Source organism: Glycine max, chromosome 4 (assembly GCF_000004515.6).
Source record: "Glycine max cultivar Williams 82 chromosome 4, Glycine_max_v4.0, whole genome shotgun sequence".
NCBI classification, from domain to species: domain Eukaryota; kingdom Viridiplantae; phylum Streptophyta; class Magnoliopsida; order Fabales; family Fabaceae; genus Glycine; species Glycine max.
Genome location: NC_016091.4, coordinates 2,059,808 through 2,078,035, shown reverse-complemented (window position 1 = coordinate 2,078,035; position 18,228 = coordinate 2,059,808). Strand labels below are relative to the sequence as shown.

General features: G+C 34.9%; 4 protein-coding genes across 4 annotated transcripts in view; all 4 read left to right on the top strand.

Moving 5' to 3' along the window:
- IQD9 (protein IQ-DOMAIN 9) overlaps window positions 1–3,709 on the top strand; it is a 5,910-nt gene extending 2,201 nt beyond the window's left edge. Inside the window, exons 3-6 of the mRNA XM_014774428.3 lie at window positions 15–199; window positions 452–535; window positions 636–2,619; window positions 3,334–3,709. Coding sequence (XP_014629914.1) covers window positions 15–199; window positions 452–535; window positions 636–2,619; window positions 3,334–3,353 — 2,273 coding nt within the window. The 3' untranslated portion in view covers window positions 3,354–3,709. The remainder of the gene's footprint in view (window positions 1–14; window positions 200–451; window positions 536–635; window positions 2,620–3,333) is intronic.
- A 1,296-nt stretch (window positions 3,710–5,005) lies between these two features.
- Window positions 5,006–8,184, top strand: LOC100783321 (zinc finger CCCH domain-containing protein 6). The gene is made up of 4 exons (XM_003523504.5): window positions 5,006–5,356; window positions 6,454–6,663; window positions 6,825–6,949; window positions 7,030–8,184. The coding sequence occupies exons 1-4, from the start codon at window positions 5,297–5,299 to the stop codon at window positions 7,925–7,927; spliced, it is 1,293 nt and encodes a 430-aa protein (XP_003523552.1). The 5' UTR covers window positions 5,006–5,296; the 3' UTR covers window positions 7,928–8,184.
- A 2,860-nt stretch (window positions 8,185–11,044) lies between these two features.
- Window positions 11,045–12,674, top strand: LOC100803292 (uncharacterized). The gene is made up of 2 exons (XM_003523537.5): window positions 11,045–11,670; window positions 12,446–12,674. The coding sequence occupies exons 1-2, from the start codon at window positions 11,314–11,316 to the stop codon at window positions 12,473–12,475; spliced, it is 387 nt and encodes a 128-aa protein (XP_003523585.1). The 5' UTR covers window positions 11,045–11,313; the 3' UTR covers window positions 12,476–12,674.
- Window positions 12,675–14,219: 1,545 nt separating this feature from the next.
- On the top strand, window positions 14,220–15,893 carry LOC100798510 (probable methyltransferase At1g29790). Its single transcript, XM_003523529.5, has one exon. The coding sequence runs from the start codon at window positions 14,467–14,469 to the stop codon at window positions 15,727–15,729; it is 1,263 nt and encodes a 420-aa protein (XP_003523577.1). The 5' UTR covers window positions 14,220–14,466; the 3' UTR covers window positions 15,730–15,893.
- Window positions 15,894–18,228: the final 2,335 nt, after the last annotated feature.

Below are 18,228 nucleotides of genomic sequence, written 5' to 3'. Positions count from 1 at the left end.
TACTACAGCTTAAGAAGTAGTGAAATTGCAAGCTGCTGTTCGTGGGCACTTGGTCCGGAGACATGCTGTAGGAACCCTGCGTTGTGTTCAAGCCATCATCAAAATGCAGATCCTTGTGCGAGCTCGTCGTGCTCGGCAGTCATGTCTGGAAAACCATTTAAATCAAAAGGATGGCAAAAGGGATTCCTCAGAAGCTTTGGTATTGTTATTTGAAATTACTGATTAGTAGATGCTTTGCCCTCTGTGTCTTTAGAATTTTCTCTCCTCAATACATTGAGCATTTGATATGACTACTAGAAATCGAGAGCATAGGATCTGTGTTTCATTGTTTAATAGTTGATGCTCATTATATATTTTAATTGCGAAGAGCATCATATGATGTATAGCATGGTCAATTGATATGCTGGAAAACTTGCACTAAGTGTGACCATTTATTTTTACCTTGGTTTAGGGAAATGAAAATCTCATGACCAAATCAAATGTGAATTACACTTCCATTGAGAAGCTGCTTAGCAATAATAGGTTTGCTAGTCAGGTATGGTGAAAATTGATATTTTTGTTACCCACTTTGAAGTTCCTATATTTATATATTTATTTTCCCACTAAACCCCTCCCATCTTTTTTATACATTCAAGCTGTTGGAATCAACACCAAAGAACAAACCTATCCATTTCAAGTGTGATCCTTCTAAATCCGATTCTGCTTGGAAATGGTTGGAAAGGTGGATGTCAGTATCATCAAAAGATATTGCAGAGTGCAAAGAAATTAGTTCTCTGATAGAGCAATCAAGGGAAAGCAAAGATAGCACTCCCATGTTTCAATTCGAAATGGGTATTCCATCTGAACCTTTTCCCCAAGCAGTTGACTCGAAGCTCACTGTTGAAGATTCACTTCTGCCATCTGAGGATGAAGAAAAGTTGATTACTTGTGATGCTGATGACTTTGAGTTTCAAGCAAGCTACTCCACATCATCTATTGTAAAAGATGACTTGGTACAGGTTCCTCCTGAAGAAAAAATTGCATATGATGCCAAAGTTGCCTCAGACGATGCTGATTCCTTCCAAAACGAAAAATCAGCATCAGATGCAAGTGCCCCATCAGAGCTTAATTCTATTCATAAGGGGCCTGAAATTGCCCCACCATCAGAGCTTAATTCTGTTCATAAGGGGCCTGAAATTGCCCCACCATCAGAGCATAATTCTCTTCAGAAGGGGACTGACATTGCCCCACCATCAGAGCATAATTCTCTTCAGAAGGGGACTGACATTGCCCCACCATCAGAGCATAATTCTCTTCAGAAGGGGACTGACATTGCCCCACCATCAGAGCATAATTCTCTTCAGAAGGGGACTGACATTGCCCCACCATTAGAGCATAACTCTCTTCATAAGGGACCTGAAACTGCCCCACCATCAGAGCTTAACTCTTTTAATCAGAAGCCTGAAATTGATGGTGAGCAGGGCAAACAATCCATGAAAAGATTTGCCTCAGACCAACTAGAGGCTGAAGGAAAGAAACCTGTAAATGGTTCAAGAAAGGTCAGTAATCCTGCATTTATTGCTGCACAGTCAAAATTCGAAGAGCTGAGCTCAATAGAAAATTCAGGTAGGACAAGCAGTTTGTCCTACCAAGATTCAGCTGTTGAATCACAAGGAGACACCTCTTCTGTTGGCAATGATACTGCATATAGATCAAAAGAGTTTGCATTTGAAAATCCTGCTGCTTATCTTTCTAGGTTTGCTGGTTCTGAATGTGGCACTGAACTCTCTATTTCTTCCACTCTTGATTCACCTGACATATCAGAGCCTGGCGCTATGGAAAATGAACGAGATGCCAAAGATTTAATGGAAGGGATTGGTAATCTTGAGAACACTATAAACCATGATGATGAGGCCAATGACAATGTTTCACGTGTCATCCCAGCTTCTAACCTAGCTACTTCTGTTTTGGATAAGTCAGAGATTGTTGATGACATTAGTGCCAATTTGGGTCACTCAGTGGTAGCTGTGGACTCTGAAGAGCCTGCTATTAAGACTGAGAAAAATGCACCTGACCTGCAGAGAGAGCTGCCAGAGTCTGTTCTGCAAGATTTAAGATCATCTCCAGAAGCTTCACCTAGAAGCCATTTAACTGTCCCTGAATCACAAGGAACGCCTTCAAGTGAAGTGTCTGTGAAACCTAAAGATAGCACTATCAACAAGACTAGATCTGGCAATAAACGTCGGAGCCTATCATTGAGTAACAAATCACCTACAAATCCAAATCATGATTCAGGCTCGAAAGACAGTAGGGAGCAACTGCCTAAAGATCAGCAGAATGGAAAGAGGCGCAATTCCTTTGGCTCAGTAAAGCCTGATAACATTGATCAAGAATCTAGAGATAATAGTACTAACAACAATTCTCTACCCCATTTCATGCAAGCTACAGAATCTGCTAGGGCCAAGGTTAATGCAAATAACTCTCCAAGATCAAGTCCAGATGTACATGAAGGAGATATCGAAGTTAAGAAGAGACATTCCTTACCTGGTGCCACTGGTAGGCAAGTTTCTCCACGCATCCAACGATCAACATCTAAGGCACAGCAGAGTGCAAAAGGAAACAATGTACATCCTCCTCAAGGTAATTTCTAAAGTATAAAGAATCTTCTTTGATAGGATTTGGAAGTATTATGCGTGGTGGAGCTTGAGTACCTTTTTTTTTTCCCCTGACATTAACTCTGTTGTGGGCCATGTTCTAAAAGGAGCCTCAATTTTGTTTTCATTGAATAGTTTGACTGTTTAACATAACAGTGGTGGATTTTTTTTTTTGTGTGGGTATAACCTTTGATTAATCAGGGCTGTGTTCATTACAAGAATCCATACTACGTTTACAGATTATGTCTGGGATTTAGTATGCCAAAAGTTAATGATTATATTAAATTTTGTGTTTCTGATCATCGTGGTTGTTTGGGGCTGGAGAGGAGCTAGAATGTTAATGGCATTTTTTCATCAGTTTGTTTTCGGGGTGTGTTCTTAAAAATAATGTTGGAAATGCCACTTTTTGAGGCTCAAGTGCAAGGAGGCAGATCTTCCTTGTTAATGAAAAAATGTTGCAAACCTTTTAATGGCAAGATATTTTGTGTGCATTTGTTTTTTGTCCTTTGAGCATTAATATTTGCCTACTTGATTATCACTTTCTTCTTAGACCAGCATATTTGCCAATATATCAATGTTGCTCTTACCTTTAAGATATTTGTAATGTATGATTGTGTTTGTTTGATCTCTTGTGCCGAAAAAGAAAAAAGTTCTGCTTTGTAATTTGTGTTACTTACCACTTGATTTCTGCTTCTTCCAGAGAGAAAATGGCTGAGGTGAATTGAGGGCGAAGTGTGCCGACAAGCTTCTACGATTTCATTTTTTAATTCTCTTTGAAGCATAGCTGCTCCGTTTTATATGCTTTTTTTTCTCCCTCTTTTTATATTTCTTGACTCTGTATTCTTTGCCTCCCTTTTCTGCTTCCCCAAATTTGAAGGTGCTCAGTTTGGTTGTGACGGTTGGGAACATGAATATGTAAAAGTGAGTGAGGCTTATATATGTACATTGTTGCTCTGCTCATGGTTATTATTGTGCCATACATGTAAGGCGCACGCGATCTGTAAGTTTCAGAGTTCAGACTACGACTGCGTATGAGATATTTTAATGTTAAATATATTTTGCTTGAATTTTGACAACTGCAGGATTTTAATAGTCATTGCCCATCATTACTGCAATACGTTGAATAGCATCTTTCTGATTATTTTGGACCACTATCCTCTATAGATGTGAATAGGGGTGAAAATAGGTCTGATTATTTTGGACCACTATCCTCTATAGATGTGAATAGGGGTGAAAATAGGTCTGAGCCTGTTGGTTTACAAGTCTGTTTAAAAGTTTAATTTGTAATATTTTTTTAATACCAAAATAGAGATAAAAATAGGTGTTGTGTTTTATAAAAGTAAAATCTAATTTATTTATATAATATAATGCACATTTTAAGGTTTAATGTGATATTCTTTATAACTTATTAAAATTGTGTAAAAATTCATTTAAATAAGATAAATAATTTGTTTTTCAATAAATATGCATCTTCAAAGATGTTGATATAAATAATTTAATTTATGTCACTTTAATTTTAAGTAATTTAATTAATTTTGTCTATTGGATATTTATATTAACAAGTTTAACTCACAAATATTTTATTTCTCTTTCTTATATTAAATATAAAGTTAAAAAACTCATAAATAATAATTTCTTATTTAAGCACTTCAAATCATAAATGACACATCAAAATAATATTTTTTTGTGTGTTAAGCAACCCATTAAATGACTCCTATAATAGATTCTCTAACATTTAAAAAAGATTAATGTTAACAAATTTAATCTATCATAACAAATTTAATCTTAAAATTTAATCTTAATTACTTGATGATAATGATGCGTAAAATATGTTTGGAAACAAATAATACAATTTTACAATAAATTAAATAATCTAATTTTAATCTAACAGTTTGGAAAAAAATGTTCAATTACAAAGAAACAACATAAATAAAATATAATTTGTAAAAAAATAAATTACAAATTCTATTTTAGATTTTTCACATTTTATTGTCATCACTGAATGAAATCACAAGAAATAAAATTATTATTAAGTTTTAATTATTTTGATTTATTATATTGACAATGATTAAACTTATATATTTAATATTATTTTGTAAAAAAATTTTATTAAATTTTATTAAAATTATTTAACATATATTTATTTAAAATGTATGATATGATAATTATTTTCTTTTTAAATAATTATGATTATAAAATTTATATATTGAATTTGACTGTGCAATGTATATAAGTTAGACAATGATGGGGGATTTGAAAAATAAAAATGAAGAGAAAATCTTTAATTACGTATAGACAGATGTCATATAATAATAAATTAATAATAATGAATTTATTAAAAGTGAACGGCGATAATTTTGGGTGGATATTCGAAATTGCAACTTGTCATTTGGTCAGATTTTGACAGTGAAGTGACAATAGATAATTTTGGGATGAGAGCTTTATGAAAAGGGCAACCTGGGAAACATGATTCTAAGCAACGAAGAAGAACTGCAATAGATAGATGGGGTTCTTGCGAGTGTGCGTGACGGTTAGGGCAAGGCTCTTAAAGTTATAAATAGGTGCCACTCACTAGGGTTTACTCTCTCTTCCTTTCGGCATCTTTAATATTTCCTTCTCCATACTCGCACATTTTGAAGACGTAAAACGATTGAACCCTAAATATGCGCCGATTGCAAACATTGAAACAAGTTTCATGGGCCTCCGATTTAGATCTTTGTCAGGTAAAATTATCATCTTTCAGTAGCCAAATCCCAAATCGATCGATTCATTCCGATGGTTATCGTCCAATAATCTCTTCTCTTATGAACCCTACTTATTTTTTTATTCATGCCTTTTGTCTTCCATTAACCTCACTCTGTGTTCTTGTCTTTTTTTTTTATTCTCCATCATCGACCTTTCTTGAATACCGATTACAATCTGATTGGTCCCTGCTGGTTCTGTCTGTGAATTGAGGGTTTTGCCTTTCAAGCCAAGTTAATACAGATGTAGTGTAATGTTGACAAGGGAAGGAATATCCCTAATTGAAATTGTTTTGAATGAAAGTTGACTCACCATAGATTAAATGCCTAAAATACAGGCTTTTAAATGATGGAAGAAGAAGGAAGAGAAAAGTATTGTTCCTAAATACAAAGGAACTAAAGTGAAATTTATTTGGCAATAGTGCTTTGGGCGATAATTTCCTCAAGGCATTTAAAAATCCTGATAAGGTCTATGCTGCCTTGCTTCTTCATTCATTTGAAAGTACTGGTAAGGTCATCAGCCAATACCAAAAATATCATTTGAAGCTGATTACAATCTGATGGGCCTTTTGTTTGTTCTGCCTGTGAATTGGGGGTTTTACCTTTGAAAGTCACAGTGTGGTTTTGACAATGGGAGTAATGGCCCTAATTGAAATTATAAATTATGGAGGACTTTCTTCCTAACTTGTTTTGAATGAAAGTTAACTGGCCACAAATTAAGATGCCTATAAAATAGGCTGTAAATGATGGAAGAAGAAGAAAAGAAAAGGTATTGTTCCAAAATACAAAGGAATTCACACAACCTATTTGGCAATAATGCTTTGGGTGCTAATTTCCTCTTGGCACTTGAAACTCCTGATCGTTGTCTTGCTACTTCATTCATTTGAAGCTATTGGTAAGTGCTAAAAGGTCATCAGGCAATACAAAAAAGATCATTTGATGTGTCTTGGCCTGTATTTTGTATTGAGTATATAGAATTAATAGTTAGTCATTGAAGAATATTCTGCCTAAATATTGGTTATGAATAAATGTTAGTAGAGCGCCAAAAGGCAAAAGACTAATGCTTTTTCAATAAACAGGTTAGGCTATTCTTATCAGAGGAATCTCCTTCACAGGTTGGGTTAAATTCTCAAGATAACCTCCAAGCAAAAACATCATTGTCGTTGCGTCCAGGTGGAGCAGGTTCTGATGACATTCTGCCTCCTGGATTTGAGGGAACTCATGCTTCAAGTCAGTTTGAGATTAAGCCATCCCAGATACCAGTTATTAAGTGGATTACTCCTCAAAAGGTAGTTTTGTTTTAGTTCCCTATTAAGAAATGTCCTCGGTAAATTTCAGTATTATCTATATTTCAAAATTGTTGGAAGCGCAAGTAAGAGAAAAAAGGTGGTGAAATGCATTAGTTTGTCTTCATATTACATCTTTCTTATTCAATTTGTCCCTCTCCCAGATTGTTCTAAATGTCACATGGCGGGTAGTGTCTGGGGAAGAAAGCAAAGAAGCAGAGGATCAATGTCAGAGGGAGATGAGAGTACTGGAAGCTATTTATCCTCGCATATCTTCCATTCCTCTAAAGTTTGTTTCTTCTCTGCATTGTACTATAATTTTTCTTGGTTTCAATACTCTTGTCTTATAAGAATTTCCCCTATATGCAGCCCTTCTGTTTCAATGGATGTTGAAGAGTTCCATTGCATTGATGGTCAAACTACTTTGATACCAATAACGCCAGTTGAAGATGAAGATGCAGCAGCAGAAACATTATCGTATTCCTTGGAACCATTTCATGTTTCCCAATCTCTTCAATTAGCTTCTGGTGTTCTGAAGGATTCAAACTCTGCTACAAGTATGCAGTTAGCTTGTGGTCTTGCATCTGATGTAGCTGTTGCTGCATCTGTTGCTTTAACTAACCTTGTGAAGAGCAATGAACATGGAAATTTTGTTGACCATGAATTACTTAATAATATTCTCAACAATCCAGAAGTGATTGAGAAGTTGGTTGGAGATTATGGAGCTATTAATAATTCACAATATGTACATAATGCGGGGTCATCCTTGGCGGCTTTTTCAAATCCTCCTATTCCTATTCAAGGACAAACCACTACACCTTCATCGGTTGTTTTTTCAACTACTTCTTCCTATACTCCCCCTATTGGAGGTCAGGCGGAACCTGTTACTACCCAATGGCCTCCTAGGCCTGCAGTGAGTTCAGCTATTGTTTCTTCTCCCATTGAGGTCCCTCCTGCAAGAGATGTAAACTACTATAAGAGCTTAATTCAACAACATGGAGGACATAAAGAAACACTTCCATACTCCAGTAAACGTCAGATTCCTCAGGCAGCAACAAACTATGAGACAACCTCCTACAATCATAGAGGTAAAGTGTCAAAACCAAAGATAATGAAGCCTTGTATCTTTTTCAACAGTTCTAGAGGATGTCGGAATGGAGCTAACTGTGCCTACCAGCATGATGCATCATTTCAGCCACGGGGTAATACTGTGTCAGGGATACAAAGTTCAAAGAGGATGAAAATGGATCATGAGATTAGCAATTAAAATGAACTCTATTGGCTGGTGTTGTTGATTGCCGTTCATTTTGATGGGGACGACTGAATGCAAATCCATATCATATGCGTCTGATGTGGTCAAGTTAGCATTTAATTTAATGAGCAATTGCGAGCCTTGTTTGCTGATATTTTTAAATGCTACATGTATAATTTTTTTATTGAAAGACTCTTCATTTTCTTCCCTTGTTTGAGAATCTGTCAAAATTGTTGCTTTTCTTGGTCAATATTTTCATGATTGTAATTTTAGATGGAGACTGATTGAAGGTACCACCAACTGGATGGTGTATATATATATATATATATATATATATATATATATATATATATATTTTTTTTTTTTTTTCTTCTTTATATTCTGCCAAGATAATTTACATTTTTGTGCAGAATCTAATCTCTTCCTTGACGTTGTTATTGAAAATAATGGGAAGAATACAAGAAGTTTGCTCATTGTGGGCATGAAATTTCCATTTTCTGACCAGACATTGCAGCAAGCAACAATGTCATGAAAGCACAATTCATGTGTTCTGCTAAGATCATTTTTGTTTATATTTTGTGTAATTTTCTTCCTTGATTCTCGCTAACACACCAAACTTGTACACATTTAGATAGCTCAAGATCCACCGTAGCATATATGGCAATTGAAAGTATGCTCTAGTTTTCGTTGATTTAAATTATCTTTTCCTTTTTAGTATGAGTTTTTGGAGCTTATTTAAATTTATAAAAATAGTTTATGATTGTTGTAAGTCTTTTTTTTAAACTTATTTATGTAATTTTTTGGTATAATTTATTAAAATAATTATGTTAGCTTATTGGTACAAAATATAACTTTCAAAACAAAATGTTAGTTTTCTTGTCATTTTTTAGTTTAGGGTTTGATTAAGTTGATTGTAAGTTTATGGTTATTAAATGTAAATTTTAAAACATGTTTGACTAAAATGAAGTTGACAAGTCTTTAATTTAGTTTTAACATTCTTTTTCAAAATCAAGAAAAATATTTGTGAATTTGATTTTTTATTCATTAAAAAAAGATTTTCACTATATTAGACTGTAATTTTTTACATTATCGTCACCATTGTCATTATTATTATTGTTGTGACTATCTCATCGCTGTAATGTTTATCATTATCTTATTATTGTTATTGTTATCATCACACTTTGTTGTCGCTATCATTGTTAACATTAACATTCAAATATTTTAAAACTAATTTTAATAAAAGTGATTATATTTCAAAACTAAAAGTTAGAAACTAATTTTAAGATAGTAGATGAGACTTAGTTATTCAATTTCTCTTTTAAAGATAGTAAATGTGTAAAGTGAAAAATAAAGACAAATTTATTATTGATTTTGTGTTCATTAAGATCATAATGTAGCATATTATCTACAATATCTGGGATCCATTTGTCTTTCCAAACACTCACTTGTTGGTCATTTCCAATTTGCCAAAACCCCTTGCCTCGTCTATTTCTTTGTTGACATGATGTTACTCCAAACATAACCGGGGTTGTATCCTTGTTGGGTTTCCAGGGGTGGGTCTTAGGAAAATATTTTGCCCTCATCACTCTAGCTATAAGAGAATTCTCTAAGTTTATGGTCCCCCATCACTACCAATCCAAAAGAGCTTTATTGAAAGCCTTTGTCATTTTGAAACCAATTCCTCCATCACGTTGGATCTGGTGAGCTTTTCCCAATTTATCCGATGCTTTTTCCTACCTTCTGTTGATCCCCCCCGCAATAGAATATTGTTGTCATGCTCTTTATGTGGTCACATATGAAAATTGGTAGTTGAAAGCATCCCATAATGTATGTTGGGATAGCCTATACAACGACTTTAATAAGCACTTCCTTTTCAGCTTGAGATAGGCTTTTTTTCCTTGCAATTCATTAGGGTGTGTTTGGTTTGCATTTTCATTTCCTATTTTCATTTTCTGAAAACTGTTTTTATTTTCAAAAGATTTGAATTCTGAAAACATGTTTGGTTTGATTTCTTTGTTTTCTGTTTTCATGAAATAAAAATACTGAAAATTTATGATATATTGACTTATTGTCTTTTTGTATTTTTAGATTTGCTTAAAACTATATTCATTGTCACCGTAATTTCATTTTAACCAAAATGAGGTTTCTGTTCTTAACTGAAAATACTGAAAACGAAAATTTTTTGTTTTCATTTTCTAGTTGTTTACTGTTTTCATTTTCACTGAAAATGTTTTCAGAGATCAAACCAAACACATTTTCATCACCGTTTTCTGTTTTCAGTGAAAATGAAAACATAAAACAACCAAACCAAACACCCCCTTAATTTCTTCCACACAATTTCCTTCACAAAAATTGAAGATTTCAGTCTTGAGTCTACCAACCACAGTGGGTAATCCTAGGTAGATGTCATGTCTCTCAATTGCCTTAACTTTTAGAAGTTTTATGAGCTCATTTTCTTGGTAGTGGGAACATTTATGCTAAATGAGAGTTCTAACTTCTGGAAGTTTATCCTCTGCCTTGAAACTTCCGTATACTTCCTCAATATGCTAGCTAAATGGAAGGTTTCTTCTATTGTTGCTCTTGGGATGGTAGGTGCTCGTGGAAATATATGTATTTGAGGAAGAGCTATTGATTGAACACACTTTGAGATCATAGTAGAAAGTGTCTCCATACAAAGGATAAAAAGGCAGGGGAAAGAGGATCCCCTTCTAATTTTCCTTTGCGGCTTGAGCTCTTTTTGTGAATTTTCACTAAGCATCACAAAGAAAGAAACAATCTTGACACACGTCAATATCACTTCCATGAAATGTCAGGGGAAGCTAATATAATGGAGAAACCTATGGGAGGGGAGACCATTCAATCCTATCATATGTTTTGGACATACTGAGTTTGAGAGATATCAGTCCTTGTCTCTGTGCAACTTATTTTTTATGAAGTTGAAACACTCAAAAACTATGAGAGCATTGTCAGGGATAATACAATTCAGCACAAAAACGTAAAGTTTAATTATGAAAAGACATGGTTTTTTTTCTTTCAAAGTTAAAGAAATATATAAATCTTGGTAAGAATTTATAATAAAATTTATATATTTTCTATTAATAAAAGGAATTTTAAGAATTGAACCCAAATCGTAATGAGAATTAGTGGAAATTTTGATCAAATGTGTCAACCTCATTAAGAATCTAGTACGGCTGTGCGAGTGAACACAAAATAAATCAACTATAAATAATTTTCATATTAATATTAATCACAGTAATTATTAATTAGAGATAGTAAAATCCCACAAACGAAGGGGTGAAAAAAAGAGAACTGGAAATACGAAACCCTAAACCCATCGTCGGTTTCTCTTCTTACGTTTTCTTCACCATCTTGATTAAGCTTTCTGGGTTCATTACACGAAAATGTTGAAGTTCTTGTCGAGAGTGAAAATCGAGTTCAACGCGTTGGACCCGCGAACGGCATCGTGTATAGAGTTTCTGGCGCAATGCAATTCACGGAGGGCGAAGGAGTCGAACCCGACGTGCGAAGTGGACGTGAAGCGCGTGAGGGAAGAGCGCGCGCCGCAGATAACGGTGACATTCGTTAACGGCGTCGAGGAAGTGTTCGACGCGACGGCGACGCCGGCTCAGAGCATAAGAAACTTGATTCTGGAAAAGGGTCAGCACCTCGAGACGGAGCAGATGTTTCGCGAAGCAGGGGAACCCTGGCCGGTTATCATCCCCGACGAGGAGCTCTCCCAAATCGCACTCCCTACCAAAGTGCGTTTCCATTTTCTCTTTTTCAATTTTATTTGTTTTGCCTGTAATATTGAAAGTTGAAAAGCTTAATTGATTTTGATTATGTGATACTTCACAATTTAGGTGGTGTGTTCAGTACCAACATAGTGCGGTATGGTTAACAGATAACTATGTTCCTTAAGCATGTGATTAGGAGTTTGAACCATATATGTCTGTGTATATGGAAGACCATTTGTATAGAGAGATCGGTCCGTTAAATAGATCTCTTGACCTCGAAAGATTAGAATTTGGTTCTTGAGTGGTGGATAACTTGGATTCACACGAAAAAAAAGATGGTGTGCAGAGTTTTGTTATGCTGGTGAATTAAATTTAAGTTTGTATGATTTTGAAGATGGGTGTGTGCATCATAAGTTGCAGGGTCTAGTAATTGGAGAATTTGGTGGATTCATGAGTTGTGCTATAGTCAATGTGTGGTATTTTTGTGGGTGATACAATAGGCTTAATTCTACGCTTTATAGTAATTGCATTGCAGAATGCAGATAGATGAATAGTAAATACATTGTCTGTGTTGTTTGATGGATTTCCTTTTTTATGAAGCTAGTACTTATGCCTGTACTGCTACAATTTATATGTGTGGTTTTACAATTTCTGTTTCAATAACTCGGTGATATGGTTTCATGTTGAATCTGAGTTTGGTTTTAATTAACCGTCTTCAATACTCATTTGCTTTGTGAAATATGGCCTGTAGCTATAGCAGTTTTAATTAATTTGTGAGTTTTTTGTGCCTCTCTTTCAGCCAAGGAAAGCGGAAGACAAGAAGCAATAGCTAAAAATTCTTGAGCTTATTAACAGCTTTGGATTGTTCTGGGTTTTGTCACCCTTTCTCTTGTTTCTTTTTGGTGGGAGATATGGCATCTGATCGCTGCTGCGTTAGTGCTGCATGCCTTGCTGTATTTCAGCATTTAATTATTGAATGCTTAACTATATATGATTTGCATAATAATGTATGCCCCTGAATTGCTGAATTTTTAAACCGTAATCTTGTCATGCTTACTTTTGCTTTCTTCTGGCTTAGTGGTTTACACCTGCAATGTTCTATGTGAATGTTGTATCCTTTGTAACTTCAAGTCTTTAAATGATATCACTAAGTGTTACACTCTGATTCCTAAACGGGTGGATTGGGAAAATCATATTTTTGGAACGAAACTCTTTTAGCCAAAAATTGATTTTGTGGATATTGCGGGTGGGTGCACTCCTTTTTTATTTTTTATTTTTTATGAGGGGTGCACTCTTTGTTTTCTACACTGTTTTCTTGGTTTTAAAACTTTATAGCGGCCTGCTGGCCTGTATAACCTGCTTCTTCCTATTTAGGCCTTTTGAATGATAATGATACTTTTACTTTTTAAAGTATCGATCAAATTGCTTTGGTTTTACATCAAAATTTATTTTAGTTCTTAAAAATACAGTTGTAATCTATTTGGTTCTTAATTAGTGATTTTTATTAATTTGATTTATCAAATTTTTTATTTTCAATATTTTGATCCCTGCATCAAAATAACGAAGCTGGATGATGTGTGAGACTTGATAAAAGGAGTTAAAAGTAAAGAGTTGAACTGAGTATTGATAAAGTGAATATGCAAGATGATAAAATGTATATCTTCAATGGAGCAAAATAGGATTTTATTCTAAATAGAATATATTGCTTGTATTTTCCTTTGGAGGATTTGGGATTTCTCATGTTTGTTCTGTGTAACTTGGGAGGATTGGGATTTCTCATTTATTACGTTTTCCCATTTCAAATTTCAATGGAGAGCATGCTACAGGATTGGTAGTTTCGCTGCTAACCCTACGAAGAAAACTTTTGGTGATTTGCGTTTACCTGCATTGGTGGACTAGATATACTTGAGGAACTAAAGTATATTTAACTTTACCAAGCATTGGTGGTATGTCAATCCACTAGGGTCTACTTAGTTGCTACTTAACTGCAGGGTCTTTGAATAGTGGATTCGTGGGTCTCTTGCCTGAATATGTGAAGATTGGACTTCAGTAGATGTTTTATCTCTGTTAAAATTGCACGAGGGAGTTTTTTTAGTTATTGACCTCTTTTTTCTGCTAAATAAGTACTAGGCGTTATACAAGGACACTCTCATCCACGTGCAGGGCCATGGAATTCTACTTGACACATTTGTAAGTAGTTTGATCATGCACGTAGCTATAGGAGAGAAGAGAGACTGCTATTTATAATAAGCTAGACTTTATTTTAAAATAGTTGTAAAGGATAGTTCCTTCATACTCAAATGTAAATAAAACTAATCAACTTTTGCATTAATTAAAAAAAGTTTATATCAAATGTCTTTCATTAAAAAAAAAAAGGAAAGAGTTATTGGAGACAAATTTTAATTTATTAAAAAAATATTTTTAAGATTATACATTAAAAATAGAGAGGAAGTAATAAAAATATATTTATATTTGAGTCCATTAATTTTTTTCTTTTTATAAATGAGTCTTAACTCTGAAGAGAATACTTTATGATTTAATAGAAAAGAAGGCAGGAACAAAACAAAGCGCCTTCAGTGAAGAGGTTGGTGTTCTGTACATTAAGCACTCACATTCACATGTTACAAGATAACACAAAACCGCAACCGAGACACACACATCCCCTACGTGTCGCCTTTCAAACTCCTCTTTTCCATTTCCACTTCACACGTAAATCTCGTGTTCCGTTCTTCTTCCTCCCGAGTCCTTACTCACCCAACGGTTGAACCACACTCCAAATTCCACTCACCCCTTTGTATTTGATACCAAGACAAGCAAGAAATGGGTTCCGTGTCTCTGAAAATAGGCGACGGAACCGCCAGATTCAGAAGAGCAACAGTGTGTTCCTCCGCAGTTAACATTCTCATGATATTCTCCGTCATCACCACCAACCTCTTCGCCCTCTACGCCTTCTCTTCTTCCCCAAAAGACCCTCACTCCCACCTTCACCTTCTTGACAAAAACTTCTCCCTCATCTCTGAGCAGGTCACCCTCATTCTCCGAGAGATCGATATGTCTCAGAAGAAACTTGCCCAAATAGAAAAAGACCTTCTCGGCTACGAAAGCCTCGACCTTTCTCGACCCAACATTGCAAACGAGCTCAAACTCTTCCTCCACCACCACCAGCTCCCTCTAGGCAAAGACTCCAAATCCGGAATCACCGAAATGGTCTCATCCGTCGGCCATTCCTGCGAAAAATCCTCGGACTTGTTGTCTCAGTACATGAGTTACAAGGCTTTTGGACCCTGCCCCAATGATTGGAGCGTGGCACAGAAACTCATTTTAAAAGGGTGTGAGCCTTTACCAAGAAGAAGGTGCTTTGCTAAAACAATTTCTAAGGTGGGTCTTCTTCACCCTTTTCCCACCTCGCTTTGGAAAGCTCCAGTCAACAACACTGTTAACTGGAGTGGTTTAGGTTGCAAGAATTTTGAGTGTTTGAAGGGTAAGAAGTTGAGTAGAGATTGCATTGGTTGCTTTGATTTGGTTAATGGGTATGAGAATCAAAGGTTTGTGAAGTCTAGGAGTAAGAATGATTTTCTAATTGATGATGTTTTGGCATTGGGAAGTGGTGGAATTCGGATTGGACTTGATGTTGGAGGCGGGTCTGGGTCCTTTGCTGCTGTTATGGCCGAGAGGAATGTTACTGTGGTTACTAGCACTTTGAATGTTGATGCTCCCTTCAGTGAATTCATTGCTGCAAGAGGACTTTTCCCTCTTTTCTTGAGCTTGGATCATAGGTTCCCGTTTTATGACAATGCGTTTGATTTGGTTCGGGCTTCGAGTGGATTGGATGGTGGAGGGAGGGAAGAGAAGTTGGAGTTTTTGATGTTTGATATCGATCGTGTTTTGCGGGCTGGTGGTTTGTTTTGGCTGGATAACTTCTATTGTGTTGATGAAGAGAAGAAGAGGGCGTTGACTAGGTTGATTGAACGATTTGGGTACAAAAAGTTGAAGTGGGTTGTGGGAGAGAAGGCTGATATTCTTGGATCAGGTAAGTCTCAGGTTGTTTTATCAGCTGTGCTTGAGAAGCCTGTAAGGGTCTAGAGCTTCAAACAACATGATGGCAAGATGTGAGTATAATGCTATTGCTTCTGCTGGATCTGCTTCACTTCACACACAATTTGTGTGAATGAATGAACTGCTTCTAACATCATCAGATCACATCAGTAGTGAAGAGGAATAAGTGTATGAATATTTCTGTTTTTCAAGTAATGTTTTGTATATTATTCGGCTACTAATAGCGCTACTATTTCGCAGGAGACAACTTGTTAGAGAACCTAAAATGAATTACATTTTTTTAGTTATAAAGTTAACATGCCTCCCTTTCCAAAAAAAAAAGAAGTTAACATGCCTTTAAAAAAAAGTTATAAAGTTAATATAAGTCCTTAGATTTTAATTTTTTAATGTGAATTTTCCTTTCTAAACTGCCATGACTCATTCATTATTAGCTGTGTAAGTTGGACAGATTATTGAAAATATTAAATGCCGAGGCTTGCATTTGATGAGTTTTTAGTCAAAATCCTTGAGCTGTATGATCAACAATACTAGTACTACTTTTTAGTAGGAGTTTGATATTCCGTGAAATTTCTCTTTGTGCCTCTTTCACTTCGTTGTCCTGAATTCAACCATCTTCTCGTTTACTTGACTTGACGAAGCTTTCTTCAAAGTAACTGACGGTGGAGATTGCCTTTGGTCACTGGATGTATTGGAGGTTCAAACCTAGTAGAATTGGAAATTCAAAAGGACGACAATGAACTTGGAATTTCAAAAGCCAATGTTGTCTGCAGCATTTACTTCATATCATTATTACTTCAGTTACTCTTTCACCAAACCTAATTTGCTCCGATACCAATTCATCTTGGTTGATATCTGACCAATAGAATATACTACTATTGCAAGCTGGGACCCTCTTGAATTTTCGAATCTACATATGTAGTACTCCCTCCATGTGTTTGGACAAAAGGACAAAAATAGAGAGGATAAAAATAAAAGAAATTTTATTGAATTAAAGTACATTGTAGAAGTTGTGGGTCTTATGCAATTTCTGTCAAATATTATTTCTCTCTTTAAAATTAAATACACCAATAAGATTGCATTTGGGAATTTTTTTTTTATCTCAAAATAAATATTGCATTTGACTTTTCAGTATAATATTAATTGTTTTTTTTCACCAATATCTCCAAATGTCTTTTAGTTTTTGAGGCTAATAGTATTACTAGTCTTTTTCATCAGGTTAATTTTATAAAATTATTATTATTTTATTTATTTATTATTTTTTCTTAATGTGTGTAAAATAACTTAAAATAACTTAGAATAATACTCATTTTTTCAAGTCTTGATTATGACTCAATTAGTTACTAGATTTAACATTCCATAATTTTTTTTGTTAGTTAAATTAAATATATTCTTAAAATTTATATTAAGATAAACTTTAAAATATTAAAAAAGATAAAATTAATCAAAATCAACATATAAAAAATTAGTTTGATTTAATTAATATAATTTTTGACTAAAAACAGAATCAAACTATACTGCAAATACCCCTACGATCCTACTTTTTGTATCAAAATTAAAACCACCATATATCTTATCCTAACCTACCTTATGATAAAAAATACCTTTAACTAATTGGATAAAATAAGGTTATCATATCTTATTAATGTAACAAAAACTAACTAAAATAGGATATAATTTATTTATATGTCTTAGCTTATCCTTTGACTACTAAACAAGTCTTTTTTTACGAGAAACAGCAGTTATGATATTTCATTAAAAACTAAGGACCAAAAGGTTTGATTATAAGCATAAAATCTTGATGCTTGTGTCAAAGTGTGAACAACAATTTGTTTGTCTCTTCTTAAAACCTAGAGTTTGTAATATTTGAGAATGCAGTACAACACTTAGCTAAAATTACATGAAGATCTGTGTTTTCTATATGGGGCTTGTTACATGAATCAACTACAAATTTGCAATCCGACTCAAAAATGGCGTTGTAGAAATCAAGTTGGGATATCCATTGAATTGCTTTGAATAGTGCCCATCCTTTTGCTTGATAAAGAGTTGGTTTGCCATTAAAGATGCATGTTTTTGGTCGAATAAAGTTTCCATCATATCATGACCGCGAATACACAAGTCTGCACCAAAAGCATTTATGTCTTGAAAGATAGCTACATTGCAGGTGATATATCCCAGTGGAGGGGGCTCCCATGTTCCGTGAACTTGTTGAGCGGGGAGGGAGGGAATGTTATTGCTCTTTCTTCTAGCATGAGACCATTCTGAATAAAACTGGTCGGATAGAGATATTGATGTTGCTGGAGAAATATCAAGATTGTTCCAAACCTTCTCATTTCTGTTTTTCCAAATGGACCATAGAATCATTGAAAATTTGCACTTGAGGTCATTTGGTAGATGAGTGAGAGAGCTGAATAGTAAATCTTTGATACTGTTAGCTTCCATGATCGTGCTTTCCATATGCGCCCATAGGCCAGCTCCTTACCAAAATTGCTTTGCTTTTTCACAATCAACGAAAGTGTGCCAATCATC

Coding starts and splice junctions, on each gene's coding strand:
- LOC100803292 (XM_003523537.5), top strand. CDS start 11,314: ATGTTGAAGTTCTTGTCGAGAGTGAAAATCGAGTTCAACGCGTTGGAC. Junction 11,671..12,445: donor AAATCGCACTCCCTACCAAA/GTGCGTTTCCAT, acceptor CCTCTCTTTCAG/CCAAGGAAAGCGGAAGACAA.
- LOC100783321 (XM_003523504.5), top strand. CDS start 5,297: ATGCGCCGATTGCAAACATTGAAACAAGTTTCATGGGCCTCCGATTTA. Junction 5,357..6,453: donor CCGATTTAGATCTTTGTCAG/GTAAAATTATCA, acceptor TTCAATAAACAG/GTTAGGCTATTCTTATCAGA. Junction 6,950..7,029: donor ATATCTTCCATTCCTCTAAA/GTTTGTTTCTTC, acceptor CCCTATATGCAG/CCCTTCTGTTTCAATGGATG.
- LOC100798510 (XM_003523529.5), top strand. CDS start 14,467: ATGGGTTCCGTGTCTCTGAAAATAGGCGACGGAACCGCCAGATTCAGA.